This window comes from Scophthalmus maximus, chromosome 15, assembly GCF_022379125.1.
Source record: "Scophthalmus maximus strain ysfricsl-2021 chromosome 15, ASM2237912v1, whole genome shotgun sequence".
Taxonomy (NCBI): Eukaryota; Metazoa; Chordata; class Actinopteri; order Pleuronectiformes; family Scophthalmidae; genus Scophthalmus; species Scophthalmus maximus.
In genome coordinates this window covers 9,215,128-9,231,005 of record NC_061529.1, presented here as the reverse complement: position 1 = coordinate 9,231,005, position 15,878 = coordinate 9,215,128, and the positions used below count along the sequence as shown (strand labels likewise).

The 15,878-nt window shown below is 46.6% G+C and overlaps 1 protein-coding gene across 1 annotated transcript in view; it reads right to left on the bottom strand.

Moving 5' to 3' along the window:
* Positions 1-15,878, bottom strand: part of si:ch1073-358c10.1 (mitochondrial peptide methionine sulfoxide reductase) — a 29,643-nt gene that overhangs the window by 11,157 nt on the left and 2,608 nt on the right. Inside the window, exons 2-4 of the mRNA XM_035610764.2 lie at positions 12,470-12,538; positions 12,205-12,324; positions 7,726-7,830 (exon numbers count right to left, since the gene is read on the bottom strand). Of these exons, the coding sequence (XP_035466657.2) occupies positions 7,726-7,830; positions 12,205-12,324; positions 12,470-12,538 (294 nt within the window). The remainder of the gene's footprint in view (positions 1-7,725; positions 7,831-12,204; positions 12,325-12,469; positions 12,539-15,878) is intronic.

The window sequence follows — 15,878 nt, the reverse complement described above, 5'->3', positions numbered from 1 at the left end:
AAGGTGTTAAGATGGTCTGATGAGCCGGACAACATGAGCTATAAAATTTCATATTTATATATTTTCTGACTTAACTTATTTCCACCTTTTCCCTGATTATCTGTCTACAATCAATCCACTCTCTCATTTTTCACTCTCTATCTCTGCATCCATCTCCACCTTCGCCCTCTTTTTCTACATCTCTGCGGTGCTGGATGTCAGCCATCTTGCTCCCAGCACTGTTGTTCAGTGACAAGGTTAATGGTGGCCCCTCCATCAAAGGCCACCAAGTCACTATGCCATTGGCTGTCTACCAGAGCCTTTACTCCGATTGGCTGGCTGGCAGGGGTCTTGTGGCTTTTCTGTTCCCTCTGACCTTCCCCGCTGACCCTGAGGTTCTGACACACACAATCACACACACACACACACACGTATAAACACACACACACACACACACACACACACACACGTATACACACACACACACACACACACACACACACACACACACACACACACACACACACACAAGATTGTGTATGGACAAATTATGCTTAATAGTTATGAGAAGACCTGTCATTTATCATCAAACTAATGGTTTGACAGCTTTGATTTGATTAAAGCGGTTTTACAGCAGAGCAATTTGTCAGAGAAGAACAGAAAAGTAAAAAAGTAAAAGGCTTTTTCATCTCAAAGAAATGCTTGAAGATATGGAATATCAGAGAAAAGTCAGGAGACAAAAACCCTTGAGTGGTAATGGACGTTTCCAACACAAAGACAATTAAGATTAATCTCATCTTCAGAGCTGCCTCCACCCATCCTAATCAAAATATTAACACCATCCAAAACATCAGCCTGGCTTTTGATTTTATTGTACCAAGCCGGAAGCCATCCCTCTAAGCTTCCGTCCTCAAAGAACTACAACAGCAACAATATCACCCTTCCCAAAAAAACCCAAAAACCTCTAGTTCTCTCCTCCCGCCTCCATCTCTCTCCATTTTTAACAGCCCCCTTCGTTATTTTCTCCATCCATCAAAGGCGGCAGTAATTATTAATGAGAGCCTCCCTGTTCTCTCTGCATTATGCATGAGAGCCTCGCCTCTAAAGCAGAGGGTAATGGGGGGTGGACAAAAGGGGAGGGGCTACGGGTCACACACACATGCACACAGGCAAAACACACGCGCCGCCTCTCGGGGTCACTGACCTGCACCCACAAAAGGCAAACATATTTATTACTTGCTCCACCCCTAAATCAGATCATTTGAAGGCGACCCCTTCAACACAAACGGTAGCCAAAATAAGACAAAGAGGGAGGGTGAGGGAGTGAGTACTCTCTCCAATATTCATGCACAAAACTAATGTAACGTACAAGTGCATGTAAATAAATGTACATTTCTTGCAACTCGGGAAAATCTCTTCCCGTGTTTACCCTTGCACCAGAAAAAAAAACCCATCACTCAGCTTGCGACTGCTGGCTGTTGGGGATAAAAGCATGCAGCTACTTCTTCCACTTCCAACTTCACCTTCCCTCCCACTCTCTACAATTTGTACCATTCTGTTTTTTTTGATCTGGCCCTTTCCTCATCCAGCCCACACCCTCAAACTTGTGATATTCAGTTGGATGCAACAAAAGGAGATGAAACAGTAAGAAGGTAATCAGATTAAATGCTGCCTGCTATGAAAAACTGGAAAAGGGACGGAGGAGATAGGAAAGAGACGGAGGACATAAATCACGGGTCGGTCAAAAAGTGAGGGCACCGTACCAATGTGTGTTGTACTTTTTAACGCGTCCCTTTCTTCCAGACCCACTTTGGAACTGGTGGCCTGACCCAGGATTATACTCCTCTTATGTCTTTTACACATGATCTTTCATCTATTAACAACTGTAAGAATTGAGATTAGTCGAATCTCTCCACCTCTTCGGGTATTGTCCGTCTCTCCCCCCCCCCCCCCCCCCCCCCCCCCCCCCGTCCTCCGTTTTAGCTTTCTCACCCCCTCTGTATTTCAGAAGGGAAGTCAGCTCTCAAATAGATGTAAAACAAGAGAAGAGTGCAAATGAGGCAAAAAAAATAATTACAGAGACGACGGAATTAACATTCCAGCAGTCGCAATATTGTCAGTGTCTGCAATTAAGAAATGTCTCCGCATAATTGGTGACTTTTTGCAACCTTCTGAGTGCGACGGAAAGAAAACATATGAAGTGAATTCAGAATTACTGCACTTGGCAGCGCGTACCAATTAGACTGCGGCAGAGTGAGCGCTAATGAACAATCCAATGTAGTTTCTTTTCCCGTTCTTTCTTTCCCTCCCGCTGCCTTCCGACTCCCTGCACTCCCCGTCATTCAATGCAATACTAACGTCACCTATACTTCTGGTCAAGAGGCATAACCCTGCCTCTTGCACATGCTCAAGCATCAACACTGACCAGCAATCATCCCTTTTCTACTATTCTGTCACAAAAGTACACCACGTGCATGTGTGTGCGTGCATGTGCGTGCATGATAATACTCAGGGCTGAGCTGTGCCCTGCGGTCCCGTTACAACTGTGTGCGTGCCAGCAGAGCCCTCTCCTCCTCTCCTCTCCTCTCTCAGCAGCTATTTTTGCCCTGTTGTTATGTAAGCTGCGCCTGACGGGCTGGAGACAGAGGCAGAGTACGGAGTTGGGATGGTGAGAGCATCCCCGGCAGATACACACACACACACACACACACACACTCAATCTGCACGTGCGAACACACACAGACGCACACACTGTACATGTGTTATACGTATAGGGGATTGAATGTGTGACATATGCAAGAGCAAAGCAGAACGTGACGCTCTGCTGGCTGTCAGACACTACACATACTAAAACCACCTATAAACCATCGGCAGAAGAATCATGTTGATGACTGCAGTGACAATTATCTCTCTCTTTTTCTCTTTTTTTTCATTTTCTCTGCTGGAGCAGCTCTCTAACATGATCACTTCATGGTCCTGGACATGTTGTCAGAGCAGTGGGACTCTGGCCCTTGTGCTGTTTATTTTTAGCTGCAACCAAATCTGTCAAGTAGAGCTCGTTCTACTGTTGTACCCAAATCAGTCAGAATGAGAGCATACATTGATTTTCAACAATTTGAATATGAGATATGATGTTTGGCAGTAAAAAAGAATTAAAAAAAGACATTTATGTTTGTCAGTGTTCAGGTCACGGGTTGCAACAAATCAACAAATGTTGCAAATATTAAATAATGTGGCTCATCAGTTTATGTAACATTTGTATCATAGCCTTTAATCAGTCTCACAACTAACACACCTTTGGGAACAGAGAGTAAAATCTTTATTGAATTTACATATTTCTAGTTACTTAATTTCAAAATAAACAATTACCCAATGAATATTGCTCCAAATTTAATAACAACGATTATTATAACTACAACTCTACAGTTTTGTGTTTGAAGTCCAGAGACAACTTCACTTCCCTGCAGGCAATATTTGTCAGAAAATATTTATTTTTCAAATGCTGCACGTCTTATTTTAGAACAAAAATCTTTTGGTAGAGTTCATCTTATCTTGTCTTTTGTCAACTCAATTTAACAACGCTCAAACTATATATTTTTTTAGATAATTTGAAATTAAGGCAGTCGATGTTTTAGTTCGAGACCTGATGGTAACATTATAGTGTTAACCATTTTTTCTCCGATACGGTTTCAATTGTAATGTGAGAGTATTGAGTTCCCTGCAAGGCAAACAAGAAAATATTAAAAAAATTGTCTTATGAACATAAGGTGACTTGTGTTATAAAACTTACAAACTAAACATAATAAAATGGACGCACATCCCCCCACGCTGCGCACACGCGTGCCGCAATCTCCATAAATTAGGACTCTCAGCGTGTGTGAGGCTGTAATAAATGACAACTGGTAATGAGCATGCCATTCTCAGCCAACCGGGGGAGATGGAAGAGGTTGGGTTAGAAGTGTGGGGGTGGCAGAGGTCACAGGTCAGGGGTCAAGGTCAGATCCTGTGGGGTTTAGCTTTAGGTGGCGGGGACACCCCTAAATTAAGAGATGTGGTGACACAGGGAGGACGTGGGAGGTACCCCAATAGGGAATTGGCGTGTGTCGCAGCCAGCTGGGGTGAAGATATAAATGGAATATTCATGCTCATTTCAATTGTCAGAAAGTAACGGCTGCCAGCGTGACTTAGCACATCGATGACTGCTTAATATATGTCTATTTTATGATCTGACCCGATCCATGGTACATCTGTGATATGTGATAAGTCACCGTAACACTTTATGTCAGTTATTTTTGAGTACTATAAATGTTGGTAGCGCTATAAAAGAGTACATATCCTTTATTGCGACTACACAACACATCTTACAAAATAAAAAAGACAATCATAAATGAATAAAAAAAAGGCCACCCTCTGCCGTAGGTGTTATTTCTGAATAGCTTTCTGAATTGTAATACACCACTCTTTGACTGCATGACTCCATAAATATCTACCTACAGGGGTTAACATGCATGTACGCGGAGACGCTCTCAAATGAGGACAGCCGCGTCGGCCATCTTAGCTGTGCATTTGTGTTTTCGTGTCTAGCGGCGTACGCCTGTGATGCCTGTTCACTGCCGCAGCATCAGCAGCCCACACCATAAATACTGCATGTCCTCAAAAAACGGAGAGGATGGAGGGAACAAGGGAAGAGGAAGGAAAGGAGAGGAAAAGAGATGGGGAAAAAGAAACAAAGGGGGAAAAGCCTTGGTTGTTAAGATGAAGGGCAGCGGAGGGGGGAGGAGGGGAAAGGAGGAAAGGGGAGGGGGGGAGTGACTAAGAGATAAAAGAGGAATGAGTGGATGCGAGTGTGTTTGTGTGATGAGCGGATGGCCTCGGGGAGCAGTCAACTCTGAGCTGCGGTGCGGATGTGCTGACGGGCTCCGGGGCCATTTGCTCACTCACTTGCCCCTCCGCTCTGCTCACTGCAAAGGAGACTGGGGGGTTGGGGGCACAGGTGAGATGGGCGAGACAGGGGGAGAGCGGGAAAAAGGGAACGAATTTGGAAAACTTAATGGGGAAAGAAAGGAAGCATAATAAAATCACAAAAAAAAGGTGGCAGAGGAATGGAGGTGACCTTGCGTTTGAATAGATTGAAGAGCATAAAAAGTGGTGAGGGGTGAGCTGACATGTGAGCTGTGGCTAGATGGGGCGCTCCTATGTTCCACTGAGAGCTAAGGAGACAGGAGAGTGAAACGGGGCCTACGGACTTCTGTAAGGAAGTATCCAGATCAAACTGACGTGCCATTGGTGCAGCTGTGTGCACCCTGTGCACTGGGGGTGTGTGTGCGTTGTGCCCATTCGCATTCATGCACAAAGTAAAGCTGTCTATGAGCAGGCATAATAAGCACTTGTGCATAATGTGAAGTGAACAGTATGCTTGCATACGAAAAATGTGTGGGCAATCGATCTGCAGTGTGCAAAAGGGCACAATGTGTTCGCATCTCGACTGTGATCATTCGCAGCACATCAAGTCAATGTTTTCAGGCATCATGACGAAACAGATCTGCCGTTGCCCTCCGACATGTGGGCGTCACTTTGACTGCGCTCAACTGTCTCCGTGTACACTCACATGAGAAAGTTACGCTGCTGAAGAGTTGTCATAATGCAGACATAAGAAACTTATAATATGGGAGCGTGTTGAATCAGGGGTCTTTATGCAACATCCCAGGGAAGCCAGCAGATTGAGACTAGCGTTGCTGAATATGGAAAGAGGGCACACAGCAAAGGCTGCTGGGAGTTTCTGATTGGCTGCTAATGTTGCTATCCAGGCTGGGATTGGTGGAGCTGACGCAGCCCGACATCACGTTGTCGGGACTAAACCCTTTTGAACTGAGGCAAAGCAGGGAGGCACAGATCTCAAAACGGGTACACGCACACACATGTGTATACACACACAGTTGCAGATGCGCATCCACAGATACACATTAAAGTATCGCATGGAACTGAATATGTATATACATGATAGTTTCTTCAGGCGCTCCTTGAGAGCATATATAAAGCTCCGTGTTGTCAGGAGAAAACAGAATTCATAATTTTCCCTGGCTCGTCTCCATATACGATAATCTCTGGTGAATCTGTGCAGTTAAAAGGGGAAAAAGCAAACTTCTTTAATTCATCCATTCTCTTTTAAACCCAGCTCTAAGGTGGACGGAATAAATTGGAGCTTAAGCACGCGTGAAGGCACAGCCAGCGGGCCTCTTTCCACCTCTCCACACCGTATTTGTCAAATCAGAGGAATTTCTGCAAGACATGGACCCAGAATCGGAGAAGAGGGGAGCGGCGAAGATTAACACATCCAGAAAAAAAACAGCATGTTTGAGTTTGTGGTTAGAATTAGGTCACCTGGTCTTACCTGCGACCAGAAACAAACTTGCGGAGTTCATAGACAATAAGCTGCATGCTATTAATAAAACATGAGATGAGACAAGGCAGTGAGTCATGGGAAATGCATGACTACTCTTTTGGCCTCGTTGCCCTGTGGTGTGTCGGCTCAACTCTTCCTGTGCCTTTGCCCATAGTAAGATGCGTCTCTGCCCTCGTTCTACGGAATCTCATCCGATCGGCGTTCGTGTGGTTCTCAGATGAGCCTCAACACTCAATAGTTCCTCCTTCCCCCTCCCACTGCTGTAAAAACCACCTCCAGCCGAACAGGGGAAGTGAAATGAGAAGAACGTACAATGCATTTAGCCGGGTAGTTAAACTGGCGGACATTTGAGTGTATTCGGGTCACATGGTGTATGACAGAGCAATCATGACAGATGTTAAAAGAGATGATGGAACGGACACGGGCAGATACGAGTGTGTGGGAGTCTGTGTGCGTGAGTCTGTTTTAAAGGTCTGGCCTATGAATCTTTGATCCATCTCTTCCCAACGTACCCCTCCCTATATTTCAGTATGAGTGAGCAGAGTACATCTTTGCCTGTCATTGCTCTCTCACACATACATGGACACACAAACCTCCCGGTGCATTAATGTCCTTACATCACCTCGTCCAGTGAGCAGAGAGAGCAAGAGATTTGAAGAGATGGAGAGACATTTTTTTTTTTTGTGTGTGTGTGTGTGTGTGTGTGTGTGTGTGGGGGGGGGGGGGGCGCACATGTCACGCACACTTCATTGCGTATGTAACGTGACGAAATAACCCCGCTCAGCATTTGAATTAATTAGGTGAAGTGTTACACCATGGCAGCAAAGTTTCCTGTCATTATTGAGTACTTCAGCAGAAATGCCCGTCAGGGGAATAAACCCGCCAATGACACGCAAAGAGCGCAATAACACAAAAAAATCACAGACATTCGTCCCAGAAAATAAAATCAATTTACTATCATCGGTGAATCAGACAGACGCCCACACGTGACGTGAATGACAAAAGGGACGGATTCCTCAGCTGGTTCTAGTTGGATAAAGTACATGCTATTCACATTGCGCTCAGAGAGGTTTTTTTTTTTTGTTTTTTTTTAATGCAGTTGGGGCTTGAACATTCACCACACTGGTGTGTCTCTCCATGGATGGCTGGATCTCAGACACATTAACACTGTCTGGCGTTGACTTACACCCATGAGACCCCCCCCCCCCCCCCCACCCCACCTACAACGCACACGCAGGCACACGTCTGGGCATCATCCTTCTGCTCTAATACACCCCGTGCCCCTCGGGATCAGTCATATTTGAGGGCAATGTTTGGGTTTGCGTGTGTGTGTGTGTTGCTACCTTGTGTAGGATCGTGGCTCTCCCAAAAGCGTTTGAGCAGTTCCTCAAGGCTGATGTCTTCAGGGGAGAAGACCACCCTCACCACCTCAGTGTGACCTGTTAGACCTAAAGGAGAAACATAATCTTGCATTAATTAAAAATTCAAGTTGTATGCTGCTTTTTGTTGGGTCTGCTTTTACTCATCATTGCGTCCCCCCCCCAATTTTTCATGATGTGTTGGGTGTACGAGTCATTGAGGGCGCCCTGGGTGGGGGTAGAAGAAATTCTGGGTGAATCCACACACAGCCATGTTATTGCTTATGGCACAATGGGAGAAGAAGAGACAGAGAGTGACGGGGGAGAAAAGGAGAGAGAGGGCACAGTGAAAGGTTGGAGCTTGTGTTGGAGGTTGCCAAAAGCACACGCACGCATGCACGCACACACGCACACACACACACACACACACACACACACACACACACACACTCACACACACACACGCTGCTGTCTGCAGCTGCCAGGACCCCAAAGCTTCAACAAGCTGCCGGCAGGCATCCTCAAACTGGGGAGCTGCTTATGTCTCACATGCAGGTGCATACGTACACACACTTTCAATCTCGCTCGCACGCACGCACGCGCACACACACGCGCACAGAAGTGAACATATACTCACACACCTCATCCCAACGTACTTTTTCTAAATGTAAATACAAAGGTGTTGGCTCAGGGTTGTAAGAATAGGAGCATTTCCTATCCCTTGTTCACACATTACACAGACACATGCGCAGGTAGACACACACGCATCAGGTGCACTGCAGACAATAGGAGGCCGCCTGCCAAATCCGTGCATCTGGACTGAGACCCACTTTCCATCTCGAAAATGACACTCAGCTCACCCAAAGGATCATTTCGGGCCAAATGATCATTGAAGACTTCACCTGTTTAAACGGCTGTCACCGAAGCCGAGCACAGGAACCCTTTTCAGTGGGTATTAATAGTTTCCATGAGTGTCCAACAACAGCTAATAGTCAGTCTTTGCTGGAGCTGTTCACAATTTCTTGATACTTTACCAGTGCCTGTCTTTTTGATCCTTTACCTACTAGGGAAGAAGCAGCAACTGGTTTCATGGTAAACTTTGGCAACATTCCTGATCATTAGCATTACCATTGCAACTTTTAATCATCATGAAAACCATGATTGATTACTGCCCTTTGCAATACTCATGTGCTATGTTAAATTACCCAGAGTAATTTGTGACCATCAATGATTTTGTTTGATTATTAATCTCTTCTGTATATATTGTAACTATCTGCAAAACAACTGTTTTTTCCTCTTTATGTAAAGGAGGCAGGTAAGATCCCTGCATTTCATTTCCTTTTACTTTAGTGATTTTAGGCAAGTTGGAAACTCTGATTTAGCTGGTTTTGTTTTTTACTCTAAAAATTGATAGGCCCAATTCCCTTTTATAGCCTGATTATTTAATGAGTCTGCCGTGGCACGGGCGTAACATAAATACTGTCCAGCATCGACCACAGATAACAACAGTCTCCTTGCAGGTGCCGCCTGCTACCTGGGTTCGTTCTGCAAACCTGCTCGAAAATGGTCCACTTGTCGGCTTGTTGGACCTGCCGAGAGAAAATTGCTGCAAAAGAGGGCAACACTTCAAATGCATCACGTGGGGTCTTTAGAAAATGGGGTTCGTCTGTCTGACTTGCTATTAGATTGTCAATAATGTAAAATGGAGCTGTCAGTGTTACCAGCTCTTGAAATGACACTACACATTGTTCTGTTGGCTGTATGTGTCGGGTGTCTCTTCCCCCAATGCACACGTTACATAGTTCAGTTACCATCCGTGATATTGGTTATGAAACTGTTACAGCAAGAGAAACACTATAGATTCCTATTTAAGACTCGCTGTAATTAGCTGTCACCATGTGATTAGCTGTCACCCTCTTCTCACTCTCTGGTGTTTGTGTAAGTTGTGCATGGGGACAGTGGATATACTGAAATGCAACATGGAAGATAGACAGTGTTTGTGTGTGTGTCGAAATGACTGAGACAATCATAGTAATCATAATACTTTAGTGTGTTTGTCTGTACCGTTTGAACGTTTTGCACATTTTAACATTATCATTTCATTGCGTTCCATCTCCAGCACATACAAACGCTCTCAGCCTACGGAGCTGCATGCATTTTGCGTGGGTTGCAGGCCGACACTCATGGCACAGGAAAGTCAGGTAGAACGGTCGAAAGTAGTACAAACAAAAAATAAAAGAAGGGGAAAACGCTCCATGATTTTTCATGCTCGTCCCCTCTGACGGGGTTAAAGTGATACAGACCGGTAGAGATTCAATGTTTTGCTGAAGGACACTTCACCAGGGTGAATGGACTTCTGGGTGATGACCAGCCACCCAGATCAACATGCCACCCTGTTGGCCCTTTTTTGTTAAGTTGTCCCCCACTGTTGAAAACAGTAAGGTACTTTATGAAGTTAACTTTGTTTTACTTTCCAATACGAGTGTCCTCATCATAAAGCAACATTGGACACAACCATCTCTACAGCTGAATTTATACTTCTGTGTTCAGGTGTTAAAACGTTCCCACGGCAACTATGTGCATAGGCTCCGACGCTTTGCTTGCAACTGACATGTGGCTCGTCAAAAATGTAATCACATGCTACGAAGGCTATAGAAATAAAATGTGGGGGACTGCACAAATTGCGTTTTCTCCTCCAAGTTTATGATGCCGGTGGCGATGGGTGAGGGTGAAAAAGTAGGCACACCACACACATGGAATACACCGATACACACACACAGGAACTGAGGGGAGTATATTTAAAGCACAATAATGTATGATGCACCGGTTTTTCGTGACATCCAACAGTGAAATATAAAACTGAACTATGGATCAACACCCGTGCCAAAGGAATGTACATCAGGACTCATGCTGAACCTTTGTTTCATGTATAAATCAAGTTATGAAGCAAAGACTGAAGTAGTGGGGCATTGTGCAAACCTTCTCTGGGAGGAGGTCGACGTAGATGGCTGGGTAAGCACACATGTGATTCAAGGAAACTGTTTGTTGTCTCCCCATGACCACAGTCTTTACCTTGACCTTCACCAGGTATTTGCATAAACACTGCTACGAGTCATGGTCGGAACAATTACGCGAGTTATCGTGGATTCTACGGAGTTAAAGCATAACAGGTTACAGCATCAACTCTGGATCATGTGCTGCGAAACAGACATGTATTGCAAATGAGTTGAGATAAGATATGCTGATTGATGACAACGTGTGCGTCTCTCCGCCTGTCAGCTGTCTGTACCGCCCGTCCTCCTGAGGCGAACCTGACTGCGCCTCAAGCTCCCTCATTTCTGTCTGTCAGGCCGTCCAAGTGCCTCCCTGTCCTTCCATCCTTCCCTGGCTCTGCTGACAGTTCCATCAGCTCCTTCTCTTCTGTCCGTCCGCCTGTCCTATAGCTCGGCTGTGTTGACAGCTCCCCGGCCTCATGCCGTCGCAGTGTTCTGCTCCGTCATGGCCACTGGAGCGACGCTTGAACTCTCTCAGACGACGGACAGGCAACTGCTCTCTCTCTCACACGTATTGCCCCCTCAAATTTTCTTTCCTCTCAAAAGTTTTTTTTGTTGGACTTCCCTCACTTGCCACGGCTCTCAATCTCTCTTTCTCTGTCATCTGTCTCCATCTCCTTCCTCCTCTGCAGCCGACCATCTTGTTGCTGAGGGAGCTGGCAGGCAGATAGGAAACGCACAGTACCTTGAAGGGCTCTGCCCAGAGTGTCTGCCAGCCAGGCCCAATCGTCTTTCCCCTCCTCTCCTGCACGTACCCCACGCTGTGCCTGCACCCCGACTCCCGTGCCCGCCTGCAATCATGTGCCCTCAGAAATGGAGCAGCCCCAAACTACTTGCTCGTGACTTCTAAAACACAAGGGAGGCACACAGCGAACAACAGAGCCGAGACATCTTCGTCTGAATTATATATCAGCCACACTGCACGATCTAGTTGAATCTCACGAGGCGGTAAACAGAAAGACACAAACTCAGAGACACGAACAGGCAGCCCAACATTTTCACTGTAATTATACCAATTTCAAGCGTCAACATATTGTTCACCAAATCATGGTCTCTGGGAAAGAAGCCAATTTATGGCGCGTCACACACAGTACCTCAGTTGGCAAAAAACGCCGCAGTACAGCACAGTACAGAGCCCAATCCTTACAAGTAGGTCAAGGGGGGGTGTAGCCCATCTGGAGCAGTATAGTCTGACTAGTTGACTGCAGATGAAGGGAAGGAGGCGAGAGGAGGAGAGCGTTGTCCTTAAAACAATCTTTCAAACCCTGTTTCTTTTTTTCCTTTGCACTCTGTTTGGTCTCTTGAACCTTGACCGATCTTACAGAGGAATCCACCTTCGACTCCTCACAGGCAGGCGGCGTTAGTAGTCAATGGAAATCAAAGTGTAGACAAAGTAAATGGTGCATAGTACCTGAGCAGACCTCTTCGTAGGTGGGATTGGGTGTGAAGCCGCCTGTATAGCCCACTTGTGTGGAGAAGATCCCTGGAAGTCGCCAGAAAAGTTTCTCCGCTCCCCAGAAACAGCCCATACCTGGATATATGACAACAGCACGTGCACACGCGCACACACAGCATCAGTGCTTAGTCCTTAGAAAGACCAACATTTTTATTGATGTACCAGAGGATCTTATACTGGGTTATTTCTGACTAACGAGCTTGTGATTGTGAGCTCTCACCGAACATGATGGTATCCATGGCTTCTGGAAAAGGCTCCACGGTGGGATTCCCACTGACTGCATGCTTGTCTGTGAAGGGACACGGTGAGCAAATATGGTATCAGAGGCGAACAGTGTTCCAACAATACAAATTACAGCATTAGTAGTAAAGAGAGCCATTAGCTGCCGCGACTAGGCCGCGTAGGTCTGCACTTTGTTACAGACTGATCCGGGCCATCGGATCAGAGCCACAGGCTTCTGTGCTGGAAGACATTTAAGAGATTACATGGCTTTGACTGCCATTATATCCCTGCTGTCCTCCCCTCAATACCCACAATTAAACACAATTATTTTCTGATCTCTCTCTTACTCTAGTGTATGGCTTTGAATGTGAGCGTATTAAGTGCTCGGCTTGGCAGCATCAGGTAGCCACAAAGTGAGCCCATGACAACATGTCTGACATGCGCGCACACACACACAGACACACACACACACACACACACACACACACACACACACACACACACACACACACACACACACACACTTGTTTAACCCCACAAGCAGGGAAGGGCCTTGTAAGTAGATCCAATGCAATCCTAATCTCCACCATGTTAAAAATACCCAATAAGTAAAACAAACTGCAGTGCTGAGAGGTGGCGGGGGGGGGGGGGGGCCTCCACTGCCAACTGTGCTGCGTGGAATTAGAGCGCTAAAAAGGAAGTGTGTGTGTGTGCTTGTCCGTGTAACCCACAGATGTGTGAGGAGGATTAGGTTGACTGAGGTGACTTAGCGTGCAAATCTCCGCTAAGCAAGGCTGGTTTGTACTGCAACCACTAATATTAGTCGAGAGATAAACAGGCCACAGGGTACACTATGAGCTTAGGCGCACACCAATAAGGGACGCTTGCTCTTAAGTTCAATGTGTGATTGTTGTTGTGGCCGCCCAGAGATGAGATGTGTGACACTGACCTGAATACAAACATTCTTTAATCGGCTACAGACACAATAAGTTGTCTTCCTAGTTGGGCCCAGCGTGATCTCAAACACAAAGTGTAAATCCAGGCCCTAGAGATTCACATGGATTTTGAAGAATATATAGGTGGCAAAAGAAGCAGCGCAGGCACGCGAGCTGATAAAGCCTGTCGAGGTGTGCCACCTTAAGGGCACTTTTCGATATTAGACGAAACAGTTTTTCTCTCTGTGCAGTGACAGATTGTGGAAGCACAAAGGACGACTGAAATGTCACAGAGGCCTGGCTGCCCTCAGGCAGTCCCCTCCTGTCCTACTGTTGTGCGACAGTTCTGTCTTTTAGCAGCAGGTTGTGTGGCACTGCCATCTCATGTTCACGGGCACAGTCAGCCGCAATCAAAGTGTATCTGTGTCGGTGACTGAACTTGATAAATATTGTGTTCGGGGGTGTCGCCAGGTGAAGCGAGGACAGGAAACATCTTCATTCTTCTCTGAGTTTATTTGGTCTCCATCCTCCGCTCAATCTCACCCTCTTGTCCTTCATTTCTGGCCACTGTGATAGAAAGTATTGAGGTTGCCAAATGACAGATAAAGAAGATTTGACAGCGAAAGAGACAAGTGTGCGATAGGAGGAGAGGGAGGAGAGGGAGGAGGAGAGATCCGCCAGCGAAAACAATAAAAGGAGAAAATAGCCAGTGAAGAAGCAACAGATGAGGGGAAAGCAGAGAGGCAGTGAAGGATTCTTTTGGCATTCAGACCACCGTGCCTTTGGGCACTATGTGAAAAGACCAAGCGCTTCATCCAAGAGAAAACAAACAAGCAAACAAATAAACAAACACAAGAAAAAGAGGTAAAAATGAAGACAGCCTAGAACACGCCGACACAGCACTGTCCAGAAGAGCCAACTCCGAGCCAAAACTCCCCGCCCTCTCGTCTCGCTCAGCTGCTCTCCATCTTCACTTCACACCCTCTTCCTCACACCACCTTCCCATCGTCCCTCACTCTCCTCTTGGAAACACGTGCACGCCCGCCTGCGCGCACACAAGTGCGCAATCAGCTGTACAATCCTGGCGCACCAATCTCTGCAGTGGGTATTTCTCCCACTGAGCAGCTGGCAGAGGTCCAGGCGGTACCAGGCTGGCTCCTTTCACTGTGCCTAGCCCAGCATTCCCCCCCTGCCAGCCCAGTGCCCACACCCCATTCTGCCAGAATTACCCCACCTAACACACACAAACACACACGCACACACACACACACACACACAGAGGCACTGAGAAAGAACTGGCTGAATACCCTCACTACGATGCCTCACCACGCCAGCAAAAGAAAGAACAGAGGACGACAAAAAACAGGGAGTGTGACTGACTGAGCTTACAAAAGAAGAAAACAGGCTGAATATGGGGGAAGGATTCATGAAAAGGATTTTTTTCCAACTTGGATGAGATATGGGCGTAATTTCTTTTGTGCGCCTTTGTTTTTGAGGATATCTGAAAAGCGCAGTGCAGGCTACACAGTGCAGCAGGAGTGGACTGGAATACTTCGGTCACCTTTTGTCGCTTTTGGCTTGGTGGTCGTAGGCGGCTGGACCACAACCAAAACATCGGACCCGCTGCCCTGTAACTCTGCTTGTATCATGGTTACCATCAGTGAAGGGCACAGCAATCTGTTGCTTAGCGAATAATAAGAACCCTTTTTGACTTTCGGCGGGTATTCAGTCTTTGTTACCCTCCGCATCTACCCGTGGTCCCGTCTTTCTCACCCGTTAAACGGAAGTCCGAGCGCTGCTGCCCCCTCACGCAGAGACACGGGAGAGGTTCTATCCCCCGATGCCAAAACTGGTGACGGAAAGGTCGATTTCCAGGCTGCTCTGTTTATTTGCTTCCAAAAATCCATTCTCTCCCTTTCCCTCTTCCCTCCCTCTCACAACTCCGCTTTCTAGCTTCACACAGGTTGGCAGAGAGTCAGGCACGAGTCGTCGGAGGAGGCTGATGCTTTATACCGGTGCCAACTACCCTCTGCTGTATGGGAGGATGGGCTGGGGCGAGAAAGAGTGGGGCAAAGAAGGGGAGGGGAGGAAAGAGGCAAGGCTGGTGGGAGGTGGTCCCATTTAAAAAAAAAGGAAGAGGTAAGTTAAGGAAATGATGCTGCTGTGGCCTTAAGACAACCGACCGCAACTTGGTATTGAGATGCACATACATATGAAGCTGCCTCTGTGCAGGGTGGGAAAACTGTCTTGACTCTGGGGAGTACAACTTTCAACTCATCCATGCATTCCATACATTCTGTATCCTAGCAACGGGAACAGTTGCTATGGAGAAGACCCTCTACTATAATACTGGCTCCGTAATCTTGCCCCAGCAAGATGGAGGAACATCCTGTTGGACCCTGCTATCAACATCTTTCTCAAAAGCCAACTTGGTGGGAAAAGAAGAGGGTGGCGCCCCGCTGGTCCGCATAA